The sequence below is a fragment of the Phoxinus phoxinus genome (genome assembly GCF_949152265.1).
Source record: "Phoxinus phoxinus genome assembly, chromosome: 11".
NCBI classification, from domain to species: Eukaryota; Metazoa; Chordata; class Actinopteri; order Cypriniformes; family Leuciscidae; genus Phoxinus; species Phoxinus phoxinus.
The window spans coordinates 27,666,552-27,690,967 of NC_136886.1; the positions used below are offsets into that span (position 1 = coordinate 27,666,552).

A 24,416-nucleotide genomic window follows, 5' to 3' on the forward strand; every position below is an offset into this window, starting at 1 on the left:
AGATTTTATTGTACATGCAGAACGTGTTGCCCAAAGCCCAATATTTCTGTGTTGTTCTGGTGTTTAACCAAACTTGATCCCATTCCGTGTGGTTTTCAATGACGCAATATGTTTAATGCCGTTTCAATCGAATAAATAATCAAGCATACGTCAGTTCAACATGACATGTACTGTTATTGGAAGCAATTTACCTCGGCTCTACTGCGTTTCTGCTGAGGGGAGGCGTTGCTGCTCGCGCGGGATTTTCATCACGCACTGACACGCACGGGCGATTCGAAACTGGCACGGAGCGACGCGGGACGGGACTCCGGGGAACCGTCACTCACTAAGTGTAACAGCGCAACGGGAACGCACTATACCTCTCAGCTTCCATCCGACGCTGCGAAAACAAACACAGAATCATGGAGTTTGGAAGAGGATAGATGACAATCTCACTCAATGGTGTTGTTTACTGTGAGGACTTGGAATGCCTCGCTGCCTCTTTTTGTGAAGGACAGGTCTCAACCGAGGACTTCCTCGCTGGACTGCGTGACTTTTTGTTTATAGACATGTATTCATAGAGTTTATTTTTCAAATACACGCAAGGTGCGATGGCCTCTTCGGCTCAGCCCGAGACACGAAAGTTCACGCGCGGTCTGAGTAAGCCCGGCACCGCGGCTGAGTTACGCCAGAGTGTCTCCGAGGTGGTGCGCACTTCTGTACTGGTGGTGAGTATGTGCATCCTCAAAGTTTGCGTTTGATCCACCGAAGTCCCACTTTTATGGTCTTAGTGCATGCCTTTCTATTTCAGCCACTGTAATATTTTCAATAATGACCTAAATATGAAATATAGGACAGGGCTATCAACGTGCTATTGGGAGTTTCTAACCGAAAGATAAAAACAGGGCATCCATCAGATAAATGTCAATGCATGTAAAACTGCTCAAAAGAGTTATATATGCAAACTTAGATTGGGCAAACACCTGTCAAGTCTCCATCATTGCCGCCTTCATCTTTTTCAGCCATGGCTACCTTTGAAATGAATAGTTTTGTACTGTGTCTTGTCAGTTCATTGTGATTGTATTGAACTGGGGGAAATGGATCTTCTGGAAGTGTTCAGCTGGGTACAGAGCTGAAATTATTATAGCAGTCTTGCTTAACATTTGAAATATCACCTGCATTACTTCATCTTTCCGAACAGAAGGAGTCTCAGACTGTCTCTTCATTCTTTACCTGTTAAAAAAAAGGAAAGTTCCATCTGGAACTAATAAGCACAGCTAAGATCCTTAAGAGCTGTCTGATTCCACCATAATTCAGATGGTGCCTTACCAAAGTAACACTTGAATACACATGAAACTGAAGTTTCATTTTGTGCAAAACAGTATTTTGTGCCAGGAACACCATTTAAAGATCAAGGAATTTCATGCTCTCACCCAAAAATTCTCAAAATTGTTTAATCATTTGCTCTCATATTATCCAAAACAAATTTTTCTTACTGTCTTCCATGGAGCACAAAAATATAAGTCTTGGTGAATGTTGATGTTTCTTTTTTCCATAAAATAAAAAGTTGGATGGAAAAGCTTCAAAAATATTTCGTTTGTACAGGACCAATCAAAGGTTTCGGGTCAGTAATATGTTTTTTCTTTTTTTTAAATAAATTAGTATTTTATTCAGCGAAGATGCATTAAATTGATCAAAGGGTCAGTTTTGACATTGCAAAGACTTACATCGTTACAAAAGCATTCTTTTTCAAGTAAATGTTGTTCTTTGAACTTTCTATTCTTTTAAGAATCCTGAAAAAATATATGTATTTTTTTACAGTTTTCTATTGTGATATAATAATAATAATAATAAAAAAATTATTTAGCACCAAATCAGCATATTATAATGAATTCTGAAGGATCACGTGACGTGACACTGAAGACTGGAGTATTGATGCTGAATATTCAGCTTTCCCATGGCAGGAATAAATTACATTTTAAAATACATTAAAATAGAACTCATTAGGCACATAATCCCGTCTAGGGTGAAGAAAGGCTTTAACCGTCATATGGTCTTAGGGGTCTGTTCGGAACCCATTTGATGTTCCCTCATCAAAAAAAATTGTTCCCTTCTTCATGTCAGTGGGATGGGATTTTGTGACTTTTATTACATTATCTATCTGAAAACTCACACAAAAAAACTGGGCTTGATTCAGTTGTTCTGAAGGTGTAAAAAAAACAACTCACACTCATGGTCTTTGGGGTCTGACGGGATTTTCAAAGATTAGTTAATTAGTTAGATGAACTAAATTTATGATACTTTTATGGTAGTTTTTATCAATTTTAGACCTCGACAGCCCAGTTTCTATTCACTTTCATTGTATGGATTTGTCAAGATCCTGTGTGTGTTCCACAGTATAAATAAGTCATACAGGTTTGGAACGATGTAAGGAAATGAAATAATGACATCATTTTCATTTATTGATGATGAACTGTTGGTTTGAAGTGATGCTGAATTTTCCCATTTTTCACAAAGCCTCTTCAATTCACCTTTGGCTAAGCCCCGCCCCCCTTAGTTACTGTTGCTACGTCCGTCAACTTCATCTGGGCTCTGGTTTGGTATCAACATGGCTTATGCTGTGACAGCTCTTTCTGCTGAAATTTTATCAAACTTTTATAAGCAGCAAATAAAGTGTAAAAAGACATACCGGTGAAACGCAAGCAACAACAAGGCATCCAAAAAGAGGCAAAAGCATAATGGTCACAGTAATAAAATGAACCACCGCATATCCTAATCGAGACAGAGGCTGGGACTAACAATATCAAGGAGCAACACTGTTCATGCAAAGCTGGGTAGGTTTCTATTCACTTATATAATCGTTATTACAAAGCAAACGGACTACGCGAGTATAAAGTTGTATTTATTAGCAGCGTGTGCTAGCGTATCAACAATTAGGGTAGAGAACCGAAATCATAACATAAACAGTATAAAACTGTCTAACTAGTATAACTTCACAGTAAGGTTAAAAGCTAAATTTATCTTAGAGCACAAAAGTGTGCTTGTTGATCCTTGAGGGGTTTCGCTGACTGTGAGGACGTCCACAGTTTATTCCAAAGACGACACTTGTCAGGATTTAACTTCGGTTTTGGGAAGGGAAAAAAACGGACACCCCCCTCCAACCTCTCTGGGAAATGCGTATCTGTGTTACAAATGCTCCAGGCACAACGTTTAACAATATTTTTGATAAAACTACGATGGTAATAGCCTGCCGAGACCAAAAATATGAGACGCCTGTGTTAAAGTCAATGGAGCGCTGTGAAAAAGTGTCGGACCTCTGTGGGAGCTCGTTCTTGGCTGCGCTGTGATTGGTCAATCTACAGTACATTCTAGGGTGTGGCTTAGCCAAAGGCGAATTTCACACACTCTTGCGTTATGCCCTTGACAAGAAATTGGGTAGGTAATACAGAGATTGCGGGTTCAATCCCAAATTGTGAACATGAAAGTTGCTGAGGCTAAATCTGTCACCAGTGTGGCCATTAGCAGGGCATAAAGCTCAACGGTTACACCAGAGGAACACTCTCTTCATTTGGTGAACTCCAATTCACAGAGCTAAATGGGAAGTTACTACATTAAAATGCTGTTACGTCCACTTCCGCAGTAAATAAATTCTCTGTGTAGCCTTGTCCTGCTACTGGAAGGCACAGTGACAGTTCCCTAGATTTATGGGTCGACCCACAAGGTTTTGAATCAGACCAGGGCTTTTTCTGTCCAGCTTGTGTTACCATGGTTATTCACGGTTCAAGGATTAGACTTTGGATTTGCCCTTTTGACATCAATTAAGTTTGGCTTTGTGACTTAGTGCTGTACATTTTAATGACATCTTTGATTATCATCCATGTCGAAAGAGGGAAAAAAACAGATGGTTTAACTGTATGACACACACACAGTTACTCAGTTAAGTGTGTTTGTAGTAATGGCTGGTAAACAGGAATGCGGTGGTCCACTAATGGAACTTTGGGTCAATGCCTCCTATATCTATTTTCACATACTTCAGCTCTCAATCAAAAGAACATAATTAATGGCATATTTTCCTCTTTTTCTCTTTCCGGTGTCTCTCCCCGCAGCTAACACGGAATGTTCTCAGAACTTTAGCTAACATTTTGGCTTAATAACACAATGAAGAACAAAGCTTCATTAAAATAATGAATTTCTTGAAAAGAAACCTTAAAGCTGCAGTCCGTAACTTTTTTGGGTTAAATATCCCCCCAAAAAATTTGAGCAAGTACATAACCAGCCAGTGTTCAAAACGATCTGCTTGCCTTAGCTCGATTCAAACCGGTAAGCTTGTAATAATGTTTTTAATTTCCAATGGTATTGGTGGATTTCCGCGGGAAATTCGAGCATGTCTTTGCGTCATTACGTCACATCTGTACACATAAAAAAGGTGTCTCAGCTAGTAGGCTATATTGTGTGTGAGGATGTTGGAGGTTGAGATTTATACCTTTTCTCACAGCACTTGATATAATTTAACTTATCAAATTGATGGCGGATCCAAAAAGGTTCAAACGACAATCACCAGTGACAACCGGAGATTCACCCGTTGTAAAATGCAAAAGAATACGGACTTTGGAGTGGCTGCAGAAAAAAAGAGACTGCAACCGGACCCATGCGAAAACAAGGATGAATATCGGAAAGGCATTAAATGTAGTCACGCAATGCTGATGTTGTTAACATTGACAATTTGAGAACAAAGTATAATTTGCACGGTTTGACGGGATATGATAAGCGATCGTTCGATTTAATCAGTGGGATTTACTGCTATGTTTTTTTCCCCTTAGTTGGTCAGAAGTTCAAGTGGATGTTACTTGTTCAGATGACATTTTCCGGGGAAAACTCTTATGTTGGTCATACTTCCAAAAAGTAAAATCTGTGATTCCGAATGCCAGTATCCACACCGGCGCGGTGATTGACAGCCGCACATTCTCTTCAAAACATTGGATTCATCCACGCTGTGCCGTGCCGAGGCACAACCCACGTAAAGTTGATAATTCCGCGAATAACTGCAATTGCAGATTTCTAACAGAGACAAAGAGGAAAAACTACGGACTGCAGCTTTGAGTTTAAAGTTTTTTAAAAACGTTTTTGTACAGTAAAAACATTAATATTGTGAAATATTACTTACATTTTAAATCCCTAACTTTACTATTTTAATATATTTTTTAAATGTAATTAAATTTATTCCTATGATGGCAATGTTGAATGAGTCCAGTCCTTCAGTGTGACATCATCCATCATAAATCATTCTAATATGATCATTTTGGTGCTCAAGAAATATTTCTCATGATTGTCAATGTTTGAAAACAGTGTCTGCTTAATATTTTTGTGAAACAGGTTTCTTTTCAGGATTCTTTGACCCTGATCCTGAACAGCATTTGTTTGAAATAGTAATTTTACTGTCACTGTTGATCAGTTTAATGCATCCTCGCTGAATAAAAGTATAATTGCTTAAAAAAATCGTACTGACCCCAAACATTTGAATGGTAGTGTAGTTTGGATTAATCATTTATTATTTCTCAGGAAAAAATATTTGAATAAAACTACTTCACTGCTTATTCATTTTATTTCCTTTTATTGTATCGCTAATCACTAACCCTCCTACAAACACATGCTCACATTATGTACAGATTAATTCAAGGCGTCATAGATTGATGAGCTCTTACAAGCTCTTGTATGCACTTGTATGTTGTAAAAAGCCTAACACTTCTGATCACACGATAGATTTTGTGACTGATGATCACTCCTTATTATCTCTGTTTAAACTTGGTTTACACTGGCTGGCGATAGATTATGTGACTGATCTCTCCTGATTTTCTTTAAACTTTCAAACCATAACACTGTGGCTGTCGTGAGATCAGACTGAAGATAGGCGGCCAGAGGCACGAATGCGCATTTGGATCAATATGAGTGTTACATTTCAATGAATGACCTACATCTTCCCCAACACACGCGTAAGTAAGCTAGTGCAGTTCATTCACAGTGGCAATCACACAGCGGTCTGTGTCTGTTTCTTTCATGATGTTTGTGCATGTGTGCATCTGTGTTCTGTAACACATATCAAAGGCCCTGCCTGTGGAGTCTGTTACCCACCCAGATGGACTGTGGACAGCATACGTTAGATTGAACTCTCGCTATTACAGATCAAGTTACTTTTAGTCTGAATACACAACAATGAACATGGGGAGTAAATTGTAATGTAACTGTCACCAAAAGCACTGTATCATATTTTGTATTCTTTTTAGAATCTGTACTGTGCTTCAATATAATGTCTGTAACTGTGTGTAAGAAGTTTGAGATACTTTTCGTTTGCGTAACTCTAAATGTGTGTAAAATGTAGTTCACCGGCCTCATTAGTTCACTGTGTGATTGCCGTGTGTGTAGGGAGCAGGTGAGGCCTGCTGACTGGATATCCACTACCATTTATTATGGATGAGAGCAGCTTGGGTGTCTGTTCTATTTTTAAACGCTCTTTGTCCTGTGGGCTTGTTAAAGGACACTGAGAATCCAGCGATCATGTGATCTACACATTGCTGGGATGATATTAATGCTGAGCTGAAAGTCATAGAATGCTGAGTGATGGGAGGTTTGATGACATCTTTAGTCACTGGTTGTCCTGGAAGAAGTTTTAATATCTGAGAAGTTTTTTTCGGTATGAATCCCTGCACTTGTGAGGCCAAAAAAATATTGTGGTCACGTATTAATAAGTGGTTCCCACAACTTATTAATTTGCGGCCACATTGTACTGATTTGTTCCCTCGTTTTAGTTCAATCTTGGCCGTAATTTAACTAAATTAAAATAATGTAACGAAATAGTTGTGGCCACGATTTACCTAAATTAAAACGAGGAAATAACGTATTAAAATGTGGCCTTAATTTTACTTAAACAAGGGAACAAATTAATAAAATGTCCTAAAAAAAAGAAGACAATTTTTATGGCACTTTGGTCATTTTTGACTTGACAGCCCAGTTCCCATTTGCTTTCAATTTATGGAAAAATCAGCTTTGAAGTTCTGCAAAAGAACTCTCTAACACTGTACTTTGATGGTCCCCTTTAAACACTCTATATTGACTATAAGTAACGTTGCACCTACATTTCAACTAACTCTCATTAGAGTATTAGTAGTTAATGACTGTATTACCAATTAGAGTTTTAACTCTTTATTTTAATGGTCACCCAACAGACATTTACTGACTTTGTAAGTACATGCCAACTTATTCTACTAACCCTATCCATAACCCTACCAGTCTACTAATACTCTACTAACACTCTAATGAGAGTTAATGTAGGTGCAATGGTACTTATTATAGTCAACAGAATATTTAAAGGGGATCATCAAAATAAAGTGTAACCAATAACTTTTTTCGTGTTGTTTTTGGTGAATACCGTAAGTGTGCTTTTCCTTTAATTTCACACCATTTTTGGTATGTATTCAAAAAACAGGTTTGCTTGTTCAATCCATTAGGAAGCAAAGCAATTACTATAACAGAAAATGGACAATATCAACTCGAAGACATTTCTGGATTTCATTATTTTTTTTAAGTGCATGGAAAGATGGAAAAGACACTTAGCTTCAGTATTATGATCACTTCCCTTTCTCCGATATAAGTAGGGACAGTTTCTTTTTGCGGTTTAATCATGGAATTTTCAGTTTATTCAGATTTTTTTTAATATGTAAAATCTATGCTGTTAGACATCTTAGATACTCAATGCAAACCACAAGCAGGGTTTTCAATGTCCCGTTCGCTTCTGCTGAGCTGCACTCCTAACTTAATTTACAGCGGAACCAGGCTACAGCAAACGTCATCAGAGAGAACATCACTGCCTCCTTCTCATTACATTATACCACTGCTGTAAACAGCAGGTCAAGCTTAATTGGTCCACGGTGACATTGATGCCTTTTAGCTTGACTACATTAGTAGACCTGTGTTAAACAGTCTCGGTACACCGTACTCTTAAAAGGAAAAGAACACGGTTTTTGTATGGACTAATAATGCTTAGTGAACTATCCTGAACTTGCAGAGAAGCCTTTTGTTTTAAAGGCTGACAAACTCATATCGCTTCGGCTGTAAAGCCACATAGTTATTGTCATAGAGCTCGAGGCTTGTTTCCATGGCAATGTACCCATAATTTTACAACTGCCACCAATTACATCATTAACTGCTGAAGAAGAAAGCTCTAGAAAATTTCTCTCCCAGACACTTCATCTAATGATTTTCCCTTCTTCACATGAAGTCGTGATGTCTCAGTGTGCTTTGGTGAAATGATGAAGACCTTTCCCTTTTAGTGAGACTCACCACACCACTGGAAAATCTATCAAGCCTGTTTTTTCATTGTGGAAATTTGTCTGACGTCCACATTGAAAGTGAGGGAATGGAACTACTACTGAAAGATTGAATTCTCCATTTTTAGGAACTTCTCTCACTCATTTTCTCTCACTCATTTGCTCTCTCTCTCTCTCTCTCTCTCTCTCTCTCTCTCTCTCTCTCTCAATCTCTCTCTCTCTCTCTCTCTCTCTCTCTCTCTCAAATAGAAATTCACTGAGTCTGTGCATGCTCAGGACTTTTCTAAACTTAGGGTCCATCAGTGTACTCGAGTAACCTGCCAAATTATATTCTCTGTTTAGGGCCAAATAGCATTCCAATTGACTTTGTTGGGCTGTTGTGTCTGTCCAATGTGTTTTAATTATTTGGTTTGGTCTAGCTAAGTTTTTATTGTCAGTCAGACATGTTTTGGTTTGTGTAGTCAGCTCTAAGACCATTGGCCGAGGGCGTTTCTTTCTGGAATTGAATGGTCCTTTTTTGAAAAGTGATTGGGTATAATCCTAATTCTGCTCTGCAGGCATTATTTGGGCTTTTGTGCTGTACTCATAGCAAGATTGTGCATAGTTTGTTCTGCAGTCTCTATTGGTTGTTTGTACCATTTAGTAAACTCTTGGTTTGTGAGTGGGCCCCAGACTTCACACCATGGGTTCTATTATTGATTTGAATATTTTTAGCCAGACTCTGATTTGGATGCCAATTTTGATATTTCTCTTACTGTAATAGCATAAAAAGCTCTCCGTGCCTTGTCTCTGAGGACACACACACACACACACACACACACACACACACACACACACACACACACACACACACACACACACACAAAAATAAATAAATAACACGTTCTGAACAAGAAATGTTGATTGGATGGATGCAGATCTAAATGCGAGCTTGCAGTCAATTGTAAGAAAGGGACGAGGTTTATGCGGTCTAAAATAAGTCTGGCATACGTCAACTGAGAGAGGTCTGTCAAAATATGTAATTTTTTTTATTTAAACAATGAAACATATAAATGGATAAGTTGTTCATAATGAGAACTATACCATGCATTCCGAAAATAGATAGATATTTTTAAACATACAAATTGACATTTAAAGTACAAAGATGCACTGACGAAAATCTCTTGTCTCTTATGTTCCAAAGAATTAAAAATCTGGCTGTCGCTTCCACCTGCAGGATGACATCCTGTTCCAACCTTAATTAGATCTGATTAATTTGCATAATATCTTGGATGATACGAGTAGTTGGAATTGGAATCCACATTGTTTCTGCCAACATTCTGGATGCGTTTCACATGTGGTTGAAGTCAGGCTTTGAGTTATGATCAGGTTTTTGATTAACATGATGGTTAATTTTGAATGAATTTTTATAGCCATAAGTTGTTTCAAATGTTAAGGTTAAACTTTTAAAAATATACAAGGATACCAGCTCATTTAAATGTCTGCCACAGTAGGGATCACTAGCAGTGACCCAGGCATGACATACATGCTCCTGCAGCTGACATTACATAATACTCATCTGTAGGGTCATGGCATCAAATACTTCCATCAATGCTTTTCTACTCTATTAAGTTTGTTTTATGTGTTTATATGGTAGAGGAAATCCAGCATGAACTTCTCTTCACACACAATCTGTTCAATCTTTCAAACAAAACATTCAGAGAAACCCTCAACTTTAACCCATGTCACCCTTTTTTAGTGATAAAGGGTTTAGCTGTGTATTTTAGTGTGAGGTGCCATATTGAGGTTTTTCATACTGTAATGTGTTCTCCTCTCACCCTGCCCTTTGAGAGAACAGAAGTCTTTGTTACGTAAACCCAGTTGACTCAGGCCTAAGTGAGAAACCAGGCTGCTGAGAAGGAGATTTCATCTGATACCCTGTGAGCTTTGAAGCAGTCTGTCTGATGAGAACAGCTCCGTCTCTGGTTTGCATCGACAAGTGGTCAGTTGAGCTGTCATTTGTGGTGAGAGCTGTTTTTCTTTTCCTCGCTTTGGACTTCCTGAGGAGGATATTTACCAAACACGTTGTATCTTTAGTTGCCTCAAAAGCTGTTAAAGAGATACTCCACCCAAAAAATGAAAATTCTGTCATCATTTTCTTATGCAGTCCCAGATGTATATGATTTTCGTCTGTGGAACACGAACAGAGATTTTTAGAAACAGAATCCACCTCTTTGAGTCTATAAAGCAATTTGATGGGTCTCTCAAAGTTGACTCTTCAAAAGCCACGCAAATCGAACACAATGGTAATCCATATGAGCCTAGTTGCTGAATCAATGTCTTCTGAAGTGAAATGATAGCTGTGTGTGTGAAAAAAATACGGTACTTATATTTTAAACGTACAGTATAAATTGCTTCCGCTCACCCCCATGGCCAATGAGTTTGTTATACCATAGTGTGCCTTCTTTTGTCATTGGTCCCAGTGCTTTTCTCAATACAGTTTATAATAAATAAAATAAACTGTTTATAAAATAATATATTTATAGTATAATATAGTAATATATTAACTATATACATACTTATACATCCAATTTTATATAAAGATAATATAGTAACATTTAGTGAGTAAATAAAAAAATCAGGCAGTTGAGAGTTACTATATAGTACACATCGCTTTAGATAGTACTATGTATGTATGCATATGTAGTTTATGTGTGCGGATAAATTTGAATCTAATACATATAGATCTTTATATACAGAGCTGTGCGATAATAGCTTATATTTTGTAACATTATAAACAATCACTCTGCTGAGATTTGCTATATATATTGCTTATGTGAGTATATACTAAATGTATGCAGATAAAGTAGGAAATATATATCCAACTATTAATATATCTCTGGGTGAATTAAGCTTTTATGAATTTGGCACACAGTTTAATCCAAAGCCCCTTACATTGTATTCAAGATACATTATTTCAGTTCATGCATTCCATGGGAATCAAACCCATGACCTTGACGTCGCAAGCACCATGCTCTACTGTTTGAGCTGCAGGAATGCATCATTCAGGAATCATCTGTGCATCCGGACTGACAGTAACTGGGCAATTCGACGTCCTGTATTCTGCACGGCACTGGTATCAAGTGTCTGGTAAACATTGCCTTTTTTGGTTGGTTGATTTGCTTTACGTAAAAATGAATCAGCTGTAATTTTTGTGTATTTGGTTGTGCAAATCTGTATTTCTGTATGGCTTTTTGTTTGCAAAGTTGTTTTTAGACAGGCTCATCGCTAAACCTTGCCTGTATTTAAGTTTGGTACTTAAGTACGTATTGAACTTAATACTGTCAGAAGTGTATGCAAGTGAGCAGGGGTGTATTTACTATTTACCTCATATTGTGACACATCACAGGCAAACAAATATGTTGGGCTGCATCTGAGGCATAAGTGCATTGCATTACGTTTTCATCAACTTTTAAGTAGTTTATCTTAACTGTACTGTGTGGGCGCTCAGTTTTTTCTGTCGTTTTGACAAAATCTTATGTTATAAAAAGATAAAGTGCTTACAACAATCTATGACTCGACGACAAATGCTAAACTAAGACACTCTTCTACGCTCCTCAATTGTCACGGTCACCAGCTAGTCACCGCCTCCTCACTACATTTCTCATCATCCTCCCTGGCCCTCACCTGCATGCACTTCCCAATCACAGAAATCGCTGTCACCTGTCACCAATCTTCACTGATCATCATCCAGCACTATATAATTCTTCCCACTGCAGTTCACTATTGTCTGGTCTCGCTGTTCCCTCAAAGAACACTTACCTGCACGATACCTACCAGAATGAACAGTCTTTAGTCATCTGCTTGCTGCGTGGGCTCTCACGGAAAGGCCATGAAGGCTGATCCGCCCTGGCCTCCCGAACGGCAGTCTCCGCCCTGGCCTCCCGAACGGCAGTCTCCGCCCTGGCCTCACGAACGGCAGTCTCCGCCCTGGCCTCCCGAACGGCAGTCTCCGCCCTGGCCTCCCGAACGGCAGTCTCCGCCCTGGCCTCCCGAACGGCAGTCTCCGCCCTGGCCTCACGAACGGCAGTATCCGCCCTGGCCTCCCGAACGGCAGTCTCCGCCCTGGCCTCCCGAACGGCAGTCTCCGCCCTGGCCTCCCGAACGGCAGTCTCCGCCCTGGCCTCCCGAACGGCAGTCTCCGCCCTGGCCTCCCGAACGGCAGTCTCCGCCCTGGCCTCCCGAACGGCAGTCTCCGCCCTGGCCTCCCGAACGGCAGTCTCCGCCCTGGCCTCCCGAACGGCAGTCTTCGCCCTGGCCTCCCGAACGGCAGTCTCCGCCCTGGCCTCCCGAACGGCAGTCTCCGCCCTGGCCTCCCGAACGGCAGTCTCCGCCCTGGCCTCACGAACGGCAGTCTCCGCCCTGGCCTCCCGAACGGCAGTCTCCGCCCTGGCCTCCCGAACGGCAGTCTCCGCCCTGGCCTCCCGAACGGCAGTCTCCGCCCTGGCCTCACGAACGGCAGTATCCGCCCTGGCCTCCCGAACGGCAGTCTCCGCCCTGGCCTCCCGAACGGCAGTCTCCGCCCTGGCCTCCCGAACGGCAGTCTCCGCCCTGGCCTCCCGAACGGCAGTCTCCGCCCTGGCCTCCCGAATGGCAGTCTCCGCCCTGGCCTCCCGAACGGCAGTCTCCGCCCTGGCCTCCCGAACGGCAGTCTCCGCCCTGGCCTCCCGAACGGCAGTCTCCGCCCTGGCCTCCCGAACGGCAGTCTCCGCCCTGGCCTCCCGAACGGCAGTCTCCGCCCTGGCCTCCCGAACGGCAGTCTCCGCCCTGGCCTCCCGAACGGCAGTCTCCGCCCTGGCCTCACGAACGGCAGTCTCCGCCCTGGCCTCACGAACGGCAGTCTCCGCCCTGGCAGCCCGCATACCCTGCTCACCCTCTGAATGAGGACATGAATTTGTGTCTTATTTGTGTCATGAAACAGAAGGAATCCTAATCCTAATAAAAACATTGATTAGTCTTTATATATATATTTCCAATTATTAGTAATGATTTATGAAAAAAGCCGAAATATATAGATAACGAGACATTGATATTTTACATTTGATTCATTTATGAAGTAATTTTAGCATTAAAGTATAATAATAATAAAATATTATTTATCCTCATATTAATTGCCCTTCGACATAGGCACGTGCCTAGAATGCCTAAGCATAAAGCCAGCCCTGCAAGTGAGCTCAAAGGTCAGAAGAACTGCAGTTTTGTCAGTGATTTACCAGCTTCACTCTGTTATACACACAATTATTTTCCAGTTTAGAAGTGCAGTGTCAGCTGGCATCATTGGGAACTGCTTGTTCTTTGCCAGTATAGTCATTAAACCAGCCCTAGTTTTAATACTCTTTAAGTACTAACAGTCATTTCCCTAGATGCTCTCTGTACCATGCTTGCAAAGGCTATAGTAAAAGATCTAGTATTAGCCCATTAATAAGTATTTATAGTGTTAAAGTGAACATGAACTAAAAAAATGACCTGGTTTACTTTATTTGTGCATATCCTCATTTCACTGTGCATGGATCATTGGTGCTCAGTATTCAAAATTAAAAAAAGAGTTTGTCTTTATAATCTTTTTTTTTTTTGGCTGATGTCATAAATCCCTCTTGCTTTTTCAACCCTCCCCTCCATCCTGGCTCCATTTGTAACATCCACTTTTCACAATGAAGGAAATCAAGTTCCATATACATTTATTTTTTATTGAATTTACAGTTTCTCTATATAATTATAGATTGAGAACAGTGTTTTAAAGTAATGTGCTTATTCTTCTTAAATGTGTGTTTGAACAGCATTTGATTTGGATAGTGAAGTATTGCAACTTGACAATGATTTCAATTTCATACAGTGTGTATTGTACACAAGGATCATTTTGACTGATAATGGTTGTATGTTTGCAGATGAGAGAAGGCCTGAAAGCCCTCCTCCTCTAATGGATCATCTCTGTGTCAGTGCTTGCCTGTTGTGAAAAGGATTTCCCATGATTAAAGGAGTAGATTATCTCTCGAACTGCCGCCCTATATTTGTACAGCGTACGCGTTGCAAGATTAGGTAAACCAGCTAGTGGGTCAGACTGGGCTCTGACTGACTGATTCTGGCTCTTTCACAGTCATCTCTCTATATATATTTATGCATCTTTATCTGTTCATTCATCTAATGTATTTAGTCAAAAATACATTGGCAATGCCAACCTGGTGGATGTACTGTAGTATGTTTTTGTAGAATGCACTTCATCAGTGTAAAAGTTCTTACTGAATTAAGTACATGTTAATATGTGCTATTACTGGTGAGGTTTAAGAAGTATTTCAAACTTGAAGTCTCTCCCCAACATGTATTGATTTCCACTTTTTTATATTAAAGGTCTCCTAGTACAAGAGAAAAATAATTATATCTATCACATCATTACATCAGTTCTGAGAAATGATTGTCTATGACTGATGGCTTTAGAGCTTTTAGAGCCGCTGACAGAATTAATCACAATTTCAGCTTCTCGTCTAACACATTAATGCTATATCATTACATCTGCTGTTATTATTAAGAATTATAAGAATAATCTCAAACGCAAGATTAACATGCAGTTCACACAGGGTCATCTAATTCACTGGCTAAAACAGACCATAGTTTATTAGTTTTTGAATGGGGAAAAGATCAGTTTTTGTAAATAACTAGCTATATCAGTGCCTGGGAACTGTCTGTTTGTTTTTGAAGCATCCATTAAAGTTTAATACCATATCAGTCATTTTACATACAGAACAAGCAGAGATTTCCATTTTCCTTTTGTTACTCTAATGCATGCGTTTGTATTTGCATATGTGAGAGAACAGAATCTGAGTGTTTTTTCCCATCCATAATTCATAGCTCCATGAAATAATGCCTTAAGCTTTTGTATATTTATGACTTCAATTTGAATGTAAAATCAAACTCCTGCCACATCAATACCGCTCTCACACAGATATTACTTGATTATTGATTGATAAGGATTTTATGTTGTGTTTTTTTAAACTATCATTTTTAGGTTTTGTGGCAAAACACAGATCTTTGTGTGTTCACAAATGTTGGTGATTTTTGAGGTTTAATATGTAAAAAGTAATGGTTTATGAGCAGTATAATGTTTTAGAGATGCTAGTTGTCCTAACCAAAGGGACAAAGGTGCCAAAAGGGTTTTTAGTGCCAAATGTCCTTAATTGTAAGAGACTTTATTTTTTTAATGATTGATTTATGCATAATGAAATGAGAATAGTTAGTCTAAAATGTGTTTTTTTTTTTCAATCACCCATAGAATAATTTGGTTTTCATCACGCAATGACTAATAAATCTTAACTGGGGGGAAAAAGTGTTCTTCTAATTAGCATTTATGTGCTATTTCTGACCATTAGAAGTCAGATTCTTCATTCTTTCTCCTGTCCAGTCCCCATTCTACACAGTATAGGTTCAGAGAGGGCCTGGTCCTTGCATGCTCCATTTCCACATGAGGAACAATGCTAACACTGTCCTGTGTTCTGATTAGCACTGTGCTGGATCTGTGTTATTGCCAGTGTCCGCCGAACTTAAGCCAAACTCCAGCCGTGTGAGAAACTCTCTTTGTCCTGATGTAACCTCGCTGTATGTGAACCATGATGTTGAATAAAAGCCCAGCTGTCTGTGTAGCAAGTGTATGCCACTAGCGTCACCGAACCGAAGGGACTTGCAAGAATTTGTCAATATTCCGTTACGTAAAACAAAAGTATCAGATATCATATTAGCTCTGTTGATAAAATCATGCTAAAAATAATATATTTTTAGATTGATCTAGTTAATGTGCATGAACATTTTACATAAACTCTTGCAAAAAGCTGATTGGGTCTTGTAACTGTTGCAACTCCCAATATCTACAGCTGCCATATAGAGTGCTGCAAGGATAATGTCTTTTTTTTTTTTTGACTGAGAAATCTAGCATTTCTAGTTCCATCGTCCCTCCCAAAGTCAATAGGTATGTCTCAAAAAATCGCACTCAAAATCAAATGACACCGATGAGTATTATTATGAGATTTACTTGACAGATATAGAAGCTGATCTGTTGGCTTTAGCTGGTAGGCTAAATCAATTCAAAAGCAGCATATTTTTTTATGAAAGCATTTTTGCGCCTGTAGATGGCAGAAGAGCCTAAACATGGCACAGGAAGTTTTCTGACTATCGACTGTCTGCAAAGTATTGATCTGAGCTAATAGTGTGCTGACATTTCTCAGCTTTATAATCATTAATGTACTTTTAACATTCTGTTCTCTTTCCTCTCTTTCTCTCTCTATACCCTTTCCTGTGTCTTTAATTTTCTCTCCTATGAAACACCTGCTGTTTAATTATTCAAGTTGTAAGCGAATTTTCTCATTTTTTCCCCAGCAACAATTATTTCCATATGCTTACTATTGTATGGATTTGTTTTAGTGATGTTGTGAGCTTTGTATTGTGTGTGTGTGTGTGTGTGTAACAAGAATGGGTTTTCAGCCTCATATAATATTGTCCAGTGCTGAGTATTGCAACATTATCTCTATGGCAACCACACATTACATCATAGTTTTGCAATGAATCACCTAGACCATCAGGCCTCTGACGTCAGTAACCCTATGACCAGGTCCAGCTCAGAAATGAAATCCAGACGCAGACCAAAACAATATGCACAAAACGTGCCCTCAAGGAGCAAAAATGAAGCAAATAAACTTCAGGCTCCAAGTAACAAATGTTAGAAATAGACTTTCATACGAGCTGACTGGACTCACATGAAAGCAGAACAGCTCACACTTTAATTAACGGAGTTTGAAAACATCACGTAAAAATGTGTTTAAAACTAAAGCTAGCAAACTTGCTTTTATTTCGTTTCTGTCATATCTCATGGGGCTTATTTTTGCCAGTTTTTAAATTATAGTTTGTGTGTCTGGTATTATGCTTATAAATGTTAAACTAGATTTTTCCATGCACAACTTGTTGCAATGATATAGGGTGTTGTGGTTGGTTGTCAGGCCATTCCTAGATGGTTGCTAGGGTGCTCTGGGTGGTTGCATACTGGCCCAATCAGACAAGCCCAACTATGTATGTCTCTATAATATTCTTTAATAAGTTATCTTTGTCCACTTTTTGAATATATTTAGCATAAACATGAGCAATGTTTAATACTTATGATTAGGGGTCTATTCAAATCTAACTTTTAAGGGATAGTACATACAAAATGGAAAGTTCTCCCATCATTTATTCACTCTCATGCCATACCAAAGATGTATATGACTTTTGCGTCACACTTCACAACATCCTTACGTCATGCTTCACAACGTGAACTCGACCCTCTCATAAACACGAGTACAACAGTTGGCTGGTTTATAATTAAACAAGTTTAAAATATGAGTATTTTATTTTACACACACCTATTGTTTTGCTTCAGAAGACATTGATTCATCCACTGGGGTTGTATGGATTCATGTCATGATGGCTGTGTGCGCTTTTTATAGCGTCATTTGGGAATCCATTCACTGAACAAATTTTTTTTTTTTAAATGTACATCTGGGATGGCATGACGGTGAGTAAATTATGAGAGAATTTTTATTTTTGGGTGGACTGTCCATTTTCGGCCAGAAATACACTTAACACAAGTATGCACACAAGCACTTGGTTTGGCCAGTGATACTTTCTTTTGATTATGAAATACGTGCCGACACATTTTGCAATGCGATGAGTGAAAAGTAAGTCGATCTTGCATTGCTAGAAGCTAATAACTGAATGCAAGTATAACCACTGACCAAGCGCTCATGTCTGCATTCGCGCACACGCATAAAGTACGTTTCTGGCCTAAGTAATGTATGAGCAAAAGTAAAATTATGTGTTACTAGGATCACTATATACTCTGAAATTTCTTTTCACATGCGTTTGCTGGGAAATAAAATGGAAACAAAATTGTTATACTGTATTCTTCAACATTGTTTGTATGTGAGCCTATATGCCCTAAAGAAAAGGACGTGTAGGGTATTGGTTTTATTTTAATTAAACACACTCTTAATGAATATTTGAATGAATCTCCTCTTGAGGAGTTTTTATGTGTGAGAGAATGAAAGATGTGCATGCTTTTGATCTTCTTTTTGTCTGATATGCTGTCATGAATGTGTGTGTCTGTGTGTGTGAGCAGGATAGAGCGTTTGAAGCCGTGCAGTGATGTGTCTGTACTGAAAATATCCCTTTCTTTGTGTTCATTAGGCTCAGAATTCTCTTTGGTCAAAAGAGGCCCTTGTAAAGAATGTTAACCCCACATTGGAAGAAGTCAGAGATCCATCTTTATGTTCTCAAAAGTAGTAGATTGTGTTTGACGTTTCATACAGAAGGAATTGGAGAGTCTATACGCTTATAATGAGTAGAGCAAAGTTACAAGGGCCCCAAAAAGTTTATTTTTAATTTTTAAAAATTTTTTGGATGGAATCTTGTACAAATGTGTAGTTCTTAGCTTAAGGCATTCTACCTAACCTGTGAAATAATCTATTTTACTTCAATTAAATCAGTCAATGTTCATGATACCACATGAAGCACTTAATGTACTTAATGTAAAGCACAAAACGGGACATTAACGTGACATTAATGCTTAATTGTAATACATAACTCAAACCAACTTACAACTGGGAGGAGTACATACAGTATGATAACATCAAAGGGGCGTTTCTGTGACTAAAGCTTGAATTCTAGATGTAGCGTTGGAGTATATGCCAAATTGTTACACAAAAGCGAAAAAAAATAGACATCTGATTGGTGGAGGCCCTTGAGCAGCACCAATCAGGGATCATGTCACTGCGGCAGCACTGAAGCGTGAGCATAGGCTTTGATAAATCTGCTCTGAATGTAATGCCAAACTAATGTCTACTGATCCGGAGCAGGGTTAAGTCAGTCTTAACACAGACGAGCACTTAACATTTACACAACATACAAGAATTTATTAATATTTAAAGCCATGTTGCTGTCAGATAGAAATACTTTTTGCTTACAGTTATGGATACATACACTTGACACACATTATGTACTGGCTATGGTGTCAGATATGCTCATACGTGGTCACACACGTCACCCCCATTCTTCAGGTCTTTGAGCATGTCATCCCTGATATGTCTGAGTCATTTACTCTGAAAAGTAGGTGACTGTGTCAGTGCCCAATGAAATATTAACACACAGAGGGGCTTTTCTGCACTTTCAGCTATTTAGTTACAATTATGTGTGTTCGATAATCAGTTTGACAAAACATTTTTTTTTCTGTTATTCGTTCAATCTGTTTTCCGCACAGATGCGTTTAATTGATAATCAAATTCGTTGTTGATCTTGATAATTTTCATAATCGTTTACTATCGATTTAGTTCTACATTACAGCACAGTGGTGTTCAATGGAAAAAAAGTTGTACAATTTAAAAATGTTAAAATTGTTATTATTTTTTAATAAAATTACTTATTTTAGTAATTGTTATATTTAAATCATGTTTTTCTTTTGTGATTACTTACTTTATTAGAGTGTGCGAAAGCACATTAAAACATTCAAATAATTGATATTGATATCTATCTTAAAATATTTCTCAATTTCTAGTGCTAAGTAACAATTATTTCCTCGCATACCCTACATTAAATAGGATACTCTTATGTTCAAACCATAGACTGTAAAAAAAACATCTCTAACATGCGCTCATGTTTGCGTGTGTGTTAGCATTAGCGCATGAATGAGGCTGTGTTGCGAGATATGGGTCAGAAATCACAGAGAGCAATGTTAAAAGGAGAATGGGGGGGTGGGGGGGGTGGCGCTGTAGAGGAACCACAGAGAGCGAGATACAGAGAGAAAGAGAGAGAGAATAGATCAGCATCTCCAGGCAGAGACGAGAAGTCGACGCCCAGTACTGATTCCAGAAGCAGCTCATCACTCACTCCCTCATTCTCTTCCGTCAATCCTCAGCATTCCTCTCCCTCATGTCCTAGATTCAATGGAGCACTTTCCTCCTGAGGAACGTGTCATCGTAACATCCCCCAGGGCGGTTTGTAGCTAAAACACACTTTTAGGAAGCTGGCAACTTAGAGAATATCCCTCATTTGAATGGATGAAGTCAGTCTGCTGTCATCCTTAAGGAGGAAGCTTGCTCCCATCCCTTCTGCTCTTATCCTGGTTCAAAGCGGATGATGGAGTGATGTGTCTCAGGACTGAGAGGATTGTGTTGGGGCTGGATATCTGAGAGCCGGCTGGGCTTCGGACCTGTCTTTTAGCAAGACTTTAGCTGACGGACTTGTGTCTTTTAGCAGAATCAGCCACATCTGATCTGCTCACAGAAGTGTGTGTATGTTTCTGGGACCGGGTGCGATGGGTTGCACTGCGAGTGTGATCCTGTTTGAGGGACTGCGGCGTGTGTTGCACAGGAACTGTGGATATGTGTGTAAACCGGAGCTGGAGGCAGCAGAGCCAGCGGAGGAAGAAGACACACTCAGCCGCAGAGAATCGCTGGCAATCACACCACCAGCAGCTGCATCATCGGTAATGTGTGTGTGTGTGTTGTGTGTGCTTTTTGTAATTTTAATAGTCTTAATTTGTGCTGTAGACTTTATATAACTGGTTATATCAGAGATTTCATGTTTCATGTTCCTCATGAATTGTGTAAGGGAGAGTTAAGGGCTTTCCCTTTAACAGTATTATTCAGCACTCTTTGAAGTAGCAGTTTGCTGAGCGGAAGGTTTCTTCAAGTGTGCGTGTGTGTGTGTGTGTGTGTGTGTGGGGAAGTGTGCCTATGGGTTAATGAATTATGTATCACTCTGAAAGTCATGTAGTGGTTATAAAGTATGTCTGGACTTCATTTCTTCTTTTTTTTCTTTTCTTTTTTTAAATAAATTTATTCACTTTTTCCTTTTTTTTTTTTTTTTTGCTTTGTCATTATGGTCTATGGAGTGTAGATTACCCTTCCCCACATTATTTTAAAGCAGTTTAACATAAGGCTGCAACATAAGATAGAGGATATTTCCCTACAGTAAGTCTCCTATCTACTCTGGTCCCGCCCAGCTCCAAGTCTCCTGCATCTTTGTAGGTCCCGTCCAGCTCCAAGTCTCCTGCATCTTTGTAGGTCCCGTCCAGCTCCAAGTCTCCTGCATCTTTGTAGGTCCCGCCCAGCTCCAAGTCTCCTGCATCTTTGTAGGTCCCGTCCAGCTCCAAGTCTCCTGCATCTTTGTAGGTCCCGTCCAGCTCCAAGTCTCCTGCATCTTTGTAGGTCCCGTCCAGCTCCAAGTCTCCTGCATCTTTGTAGGTCCCGTCCAGCTCCAAGTCTCCTGCATCTTTGTAGGTCCCGTCCCGCTCCAAGTCTCCTGCATCTTTGTAGGTTTTGTCCAGCTCCAAGTCTCAGATGATAACACCCAGCCTCCCTCTCCCACTTCCTCTACCCAGGACAGCCAGTCTTTCGGCCCTGCCTCCTCTGGTTCCCTTCAGTCCCTCGGATCCCCCTTTGTTCACTCCACTCTGCTGTGTGGATCTGCCTTGGGTCTTCCGGTCTCCAGCTCTGCCTTTGCAAGGGGATCCCGTCACTCCACCTCGGCCCATCAACCAGTCGGCTCCACCTTGGCTCCTCCCTCCCTCTGCTCCACCTTGGCTCCTCCCTCCTTCGGCTCCACCTGGGATGGTCGTCCTTACGGCTCCACCGGGCTCCCTCATCCCTCCGGCTCCACCTGCACCATGGACTTCCGGGCCTTTTGGCTACACCTTGTTCCTCCACCCTTTTGGCTCTGTTGGGCTCTGCCTTCCCTACGGCTCCAGCTTGGTACTTAGACCCACCGGCTCCGGCTCAGTCCTCTGGCATCCTGGCTCCACCTCGGACGCTCGTTGCTGCAGTTCCGCCTGGGCCTCCAGATCCATCAGTGTTGCTTAGTCTCATCGGCTCTTCATCTTCACCTGGATCTTTACCTCCATCGGCTCCGTCTCAGTCTGTCCGATCCGCCAGCCAAGTATCCATCATGGCTCCTCCCTCCCTCGACTCCGCCTTGGGCCTTCGTCCTGGCTGTCCTCTGGGTCTCCACCTGTTCCTGCTCTCGTCTCCTCCCTGGCTCCCCCCACCGTCATTGACGCCCTGGTTTCTCCCGCCGTCATATCCTCCTGTATCCTACCTGGTGCGAGCCCCTCGTCCTCCTCCAAAGCCCCCCTCCCTCCCTCCTCAGTTGGGTTCTTATTGGTGCAAGGACGTGCCTTCCGGATGGGGGAGCTACTGTAACAATCTCAGTCTGTTTAGTTTCACTGTGTTTAGGTATAGTTTTCCCTGTTCCTGTTTTACCAGTGTCCCTGGTCTTTATTCATTTCCATGGTTTCTAATTCTTCACGCACCTGTTTCTGGTCCTGTTAAAGTGTAGTTGCCTTGTTGATTTTCTCCTGCGTATTCTCCAGGTTTATTAAAAAGACTTTTGGAATTCATACTGATTTGTGCGTGCTTATACATTACAATGTTAAACTGCTTTTTTTCACATTAATCTAAACTCCATACATACTGGTATATAGATACAATAACGTTAAAAAGTTTTGGAAACTTTATCATGCTTATCATCATATTTATTACAAAAATGTTACAGTTTAAAAAACTGTAATATTGTAATATTTATTCCTTTGATGCCAAAGCTGATTTTTTTTTTGTAGCCATTATTCCAGTCTTCAGTGTGATCCTTCAGATATCATTTTAATATGCGACATTTAAGAAACTATTATTATTATCAATGTTGAAAACAGTTGCTGTATAATATTTTTGTGGAGTTTGTGATATTTTTTTTTTAGGATTATTTGATGAATAGAAAGTTGAAAAGAACAACATTTATTGGAAATAGAAATATTCTGTTAGAATGTAAAAGTCTTTACTGCCACTTTTGTGTATTGTAAATGTAAGCATTGGAGTCATTCCTATAGGGATGCAGCAGTGGCCACTGGCCAGTGATGTATTTCTTGCTGTCTGGCACGTATAGACTGTAACTGGCAGTAAGTGTGGCTCTGCAACACAGATGAGAAGGAGATGTGGGCTATGAAGCTGAGACAACTTATCTGAAGCATGTGCTCCTCAGCAAGACCATGACCCCAAGTGCCACATAATCTTGAAATACAGCGACAACATGGCAGTTTTACAAACAGACGAACAGAGAATGTGAACAGAACAGCACCACATTTGCACACATTGATTCTGAGTGACCCATCTGCTCACTAATAGGACTGCAACAAGGCTTGATCACAGGTTAAACTTTCCTCATACTGTGGAAACACAATCGACTTTTCCATGATCTATGATAGTTCTGTGAGCCTCTCTGCTGGGATCATATATCACACATGCTTTCAATCGGACGTGCTCAGCTCATCTCTAGATAATATGCTGCTCTACACAGCTTATGCTTTCACTGAAAGGTGCGTATAACTCCATAAAATGCTCTAATCACTGTCAGCCGTTACACAGCACCAGCTGGCTAAAGTTCAGGCCCAGCTGTGAATCTCCCACTGTGGATGGGTGTATACAGAATGGTCGGGGTTTCTGGACGTTTTTTTTTCTCTCCAGTCAGCGGTCCCCGCCCTGGCTTCCTGCCCTGACCCCCTTTGGGAATCTTCCCAATTATTGCGTCAAAGTGGGATTATGCAACTCTCCCAAGCTAATGGCGTAACTCAAGGGTGTGTGGGGAATGGAGTGTGTGTACGTATGTGTGTAGGTTATTGATTTGTTTCATGTGTTTTATTGCAGTTGTACATAGACAAGATGTTATCGATTAAATGCGTAGAAACACAATGGGCCCTATCTTGCACCCAGCGCAATTGACTTTGAACACCGACGCATGTATCATTCCTATTTTGCACCCGCGCACAGCGGACTTTTCCCTCCACAGACGCACGTCGGTAAATTAGGAAATGAACTTGCGCTCGCGGGGGCGGTTCAGCGCAAAGAGGAGGCGTGTTCCGGTGCAAAACTTCCATGGTGCTATTTTCCAGTTTTAGAAAGCAATTGCGCCATTGACCAGGAAAAAAACAGTCTAAAGACAGTGGCGCGTTGCGCGTTAGTGATATGGTATTTTAAGGGCGCGTGCTTGGCCATAATGTTAACGCGCATCCACTTTGATTCT

General features: G+C 40.3%; 1 protein-coding gene across 4 annotated transcripts in view; it reads left to right on the plus strand.

The window, feature by feature from the left end:
* Positions 1-276: 276 nt before the first annotated feature.
* dock9b (dedicator of cytokinesis 9b) overlaps positions 277-24,416 on the plus strand; it is a 98,217-nt gene continuing 74,077 nt past the window's right edge. For 2 of the 4 annotated variants that reach the window (XM_079627239.1, XM_079627240.1), the window contains exon 1: positions 20,608-20,832. In XM_079627239.1, coding sequence (XP_079483365.1) covers positions 20,641-20,832 — 192 coding nt within the window. In that variant the 5' untranslated portion in view covers positions 20,608-20,640. Of the gene's footprint in view, positions 708-20,570; positions 20,833-24,416 lie in introns of those variants that run through there. The other 2 variants (XM_079627241.1, XR_013799449.1) reach the window with 2 other exon arrangements.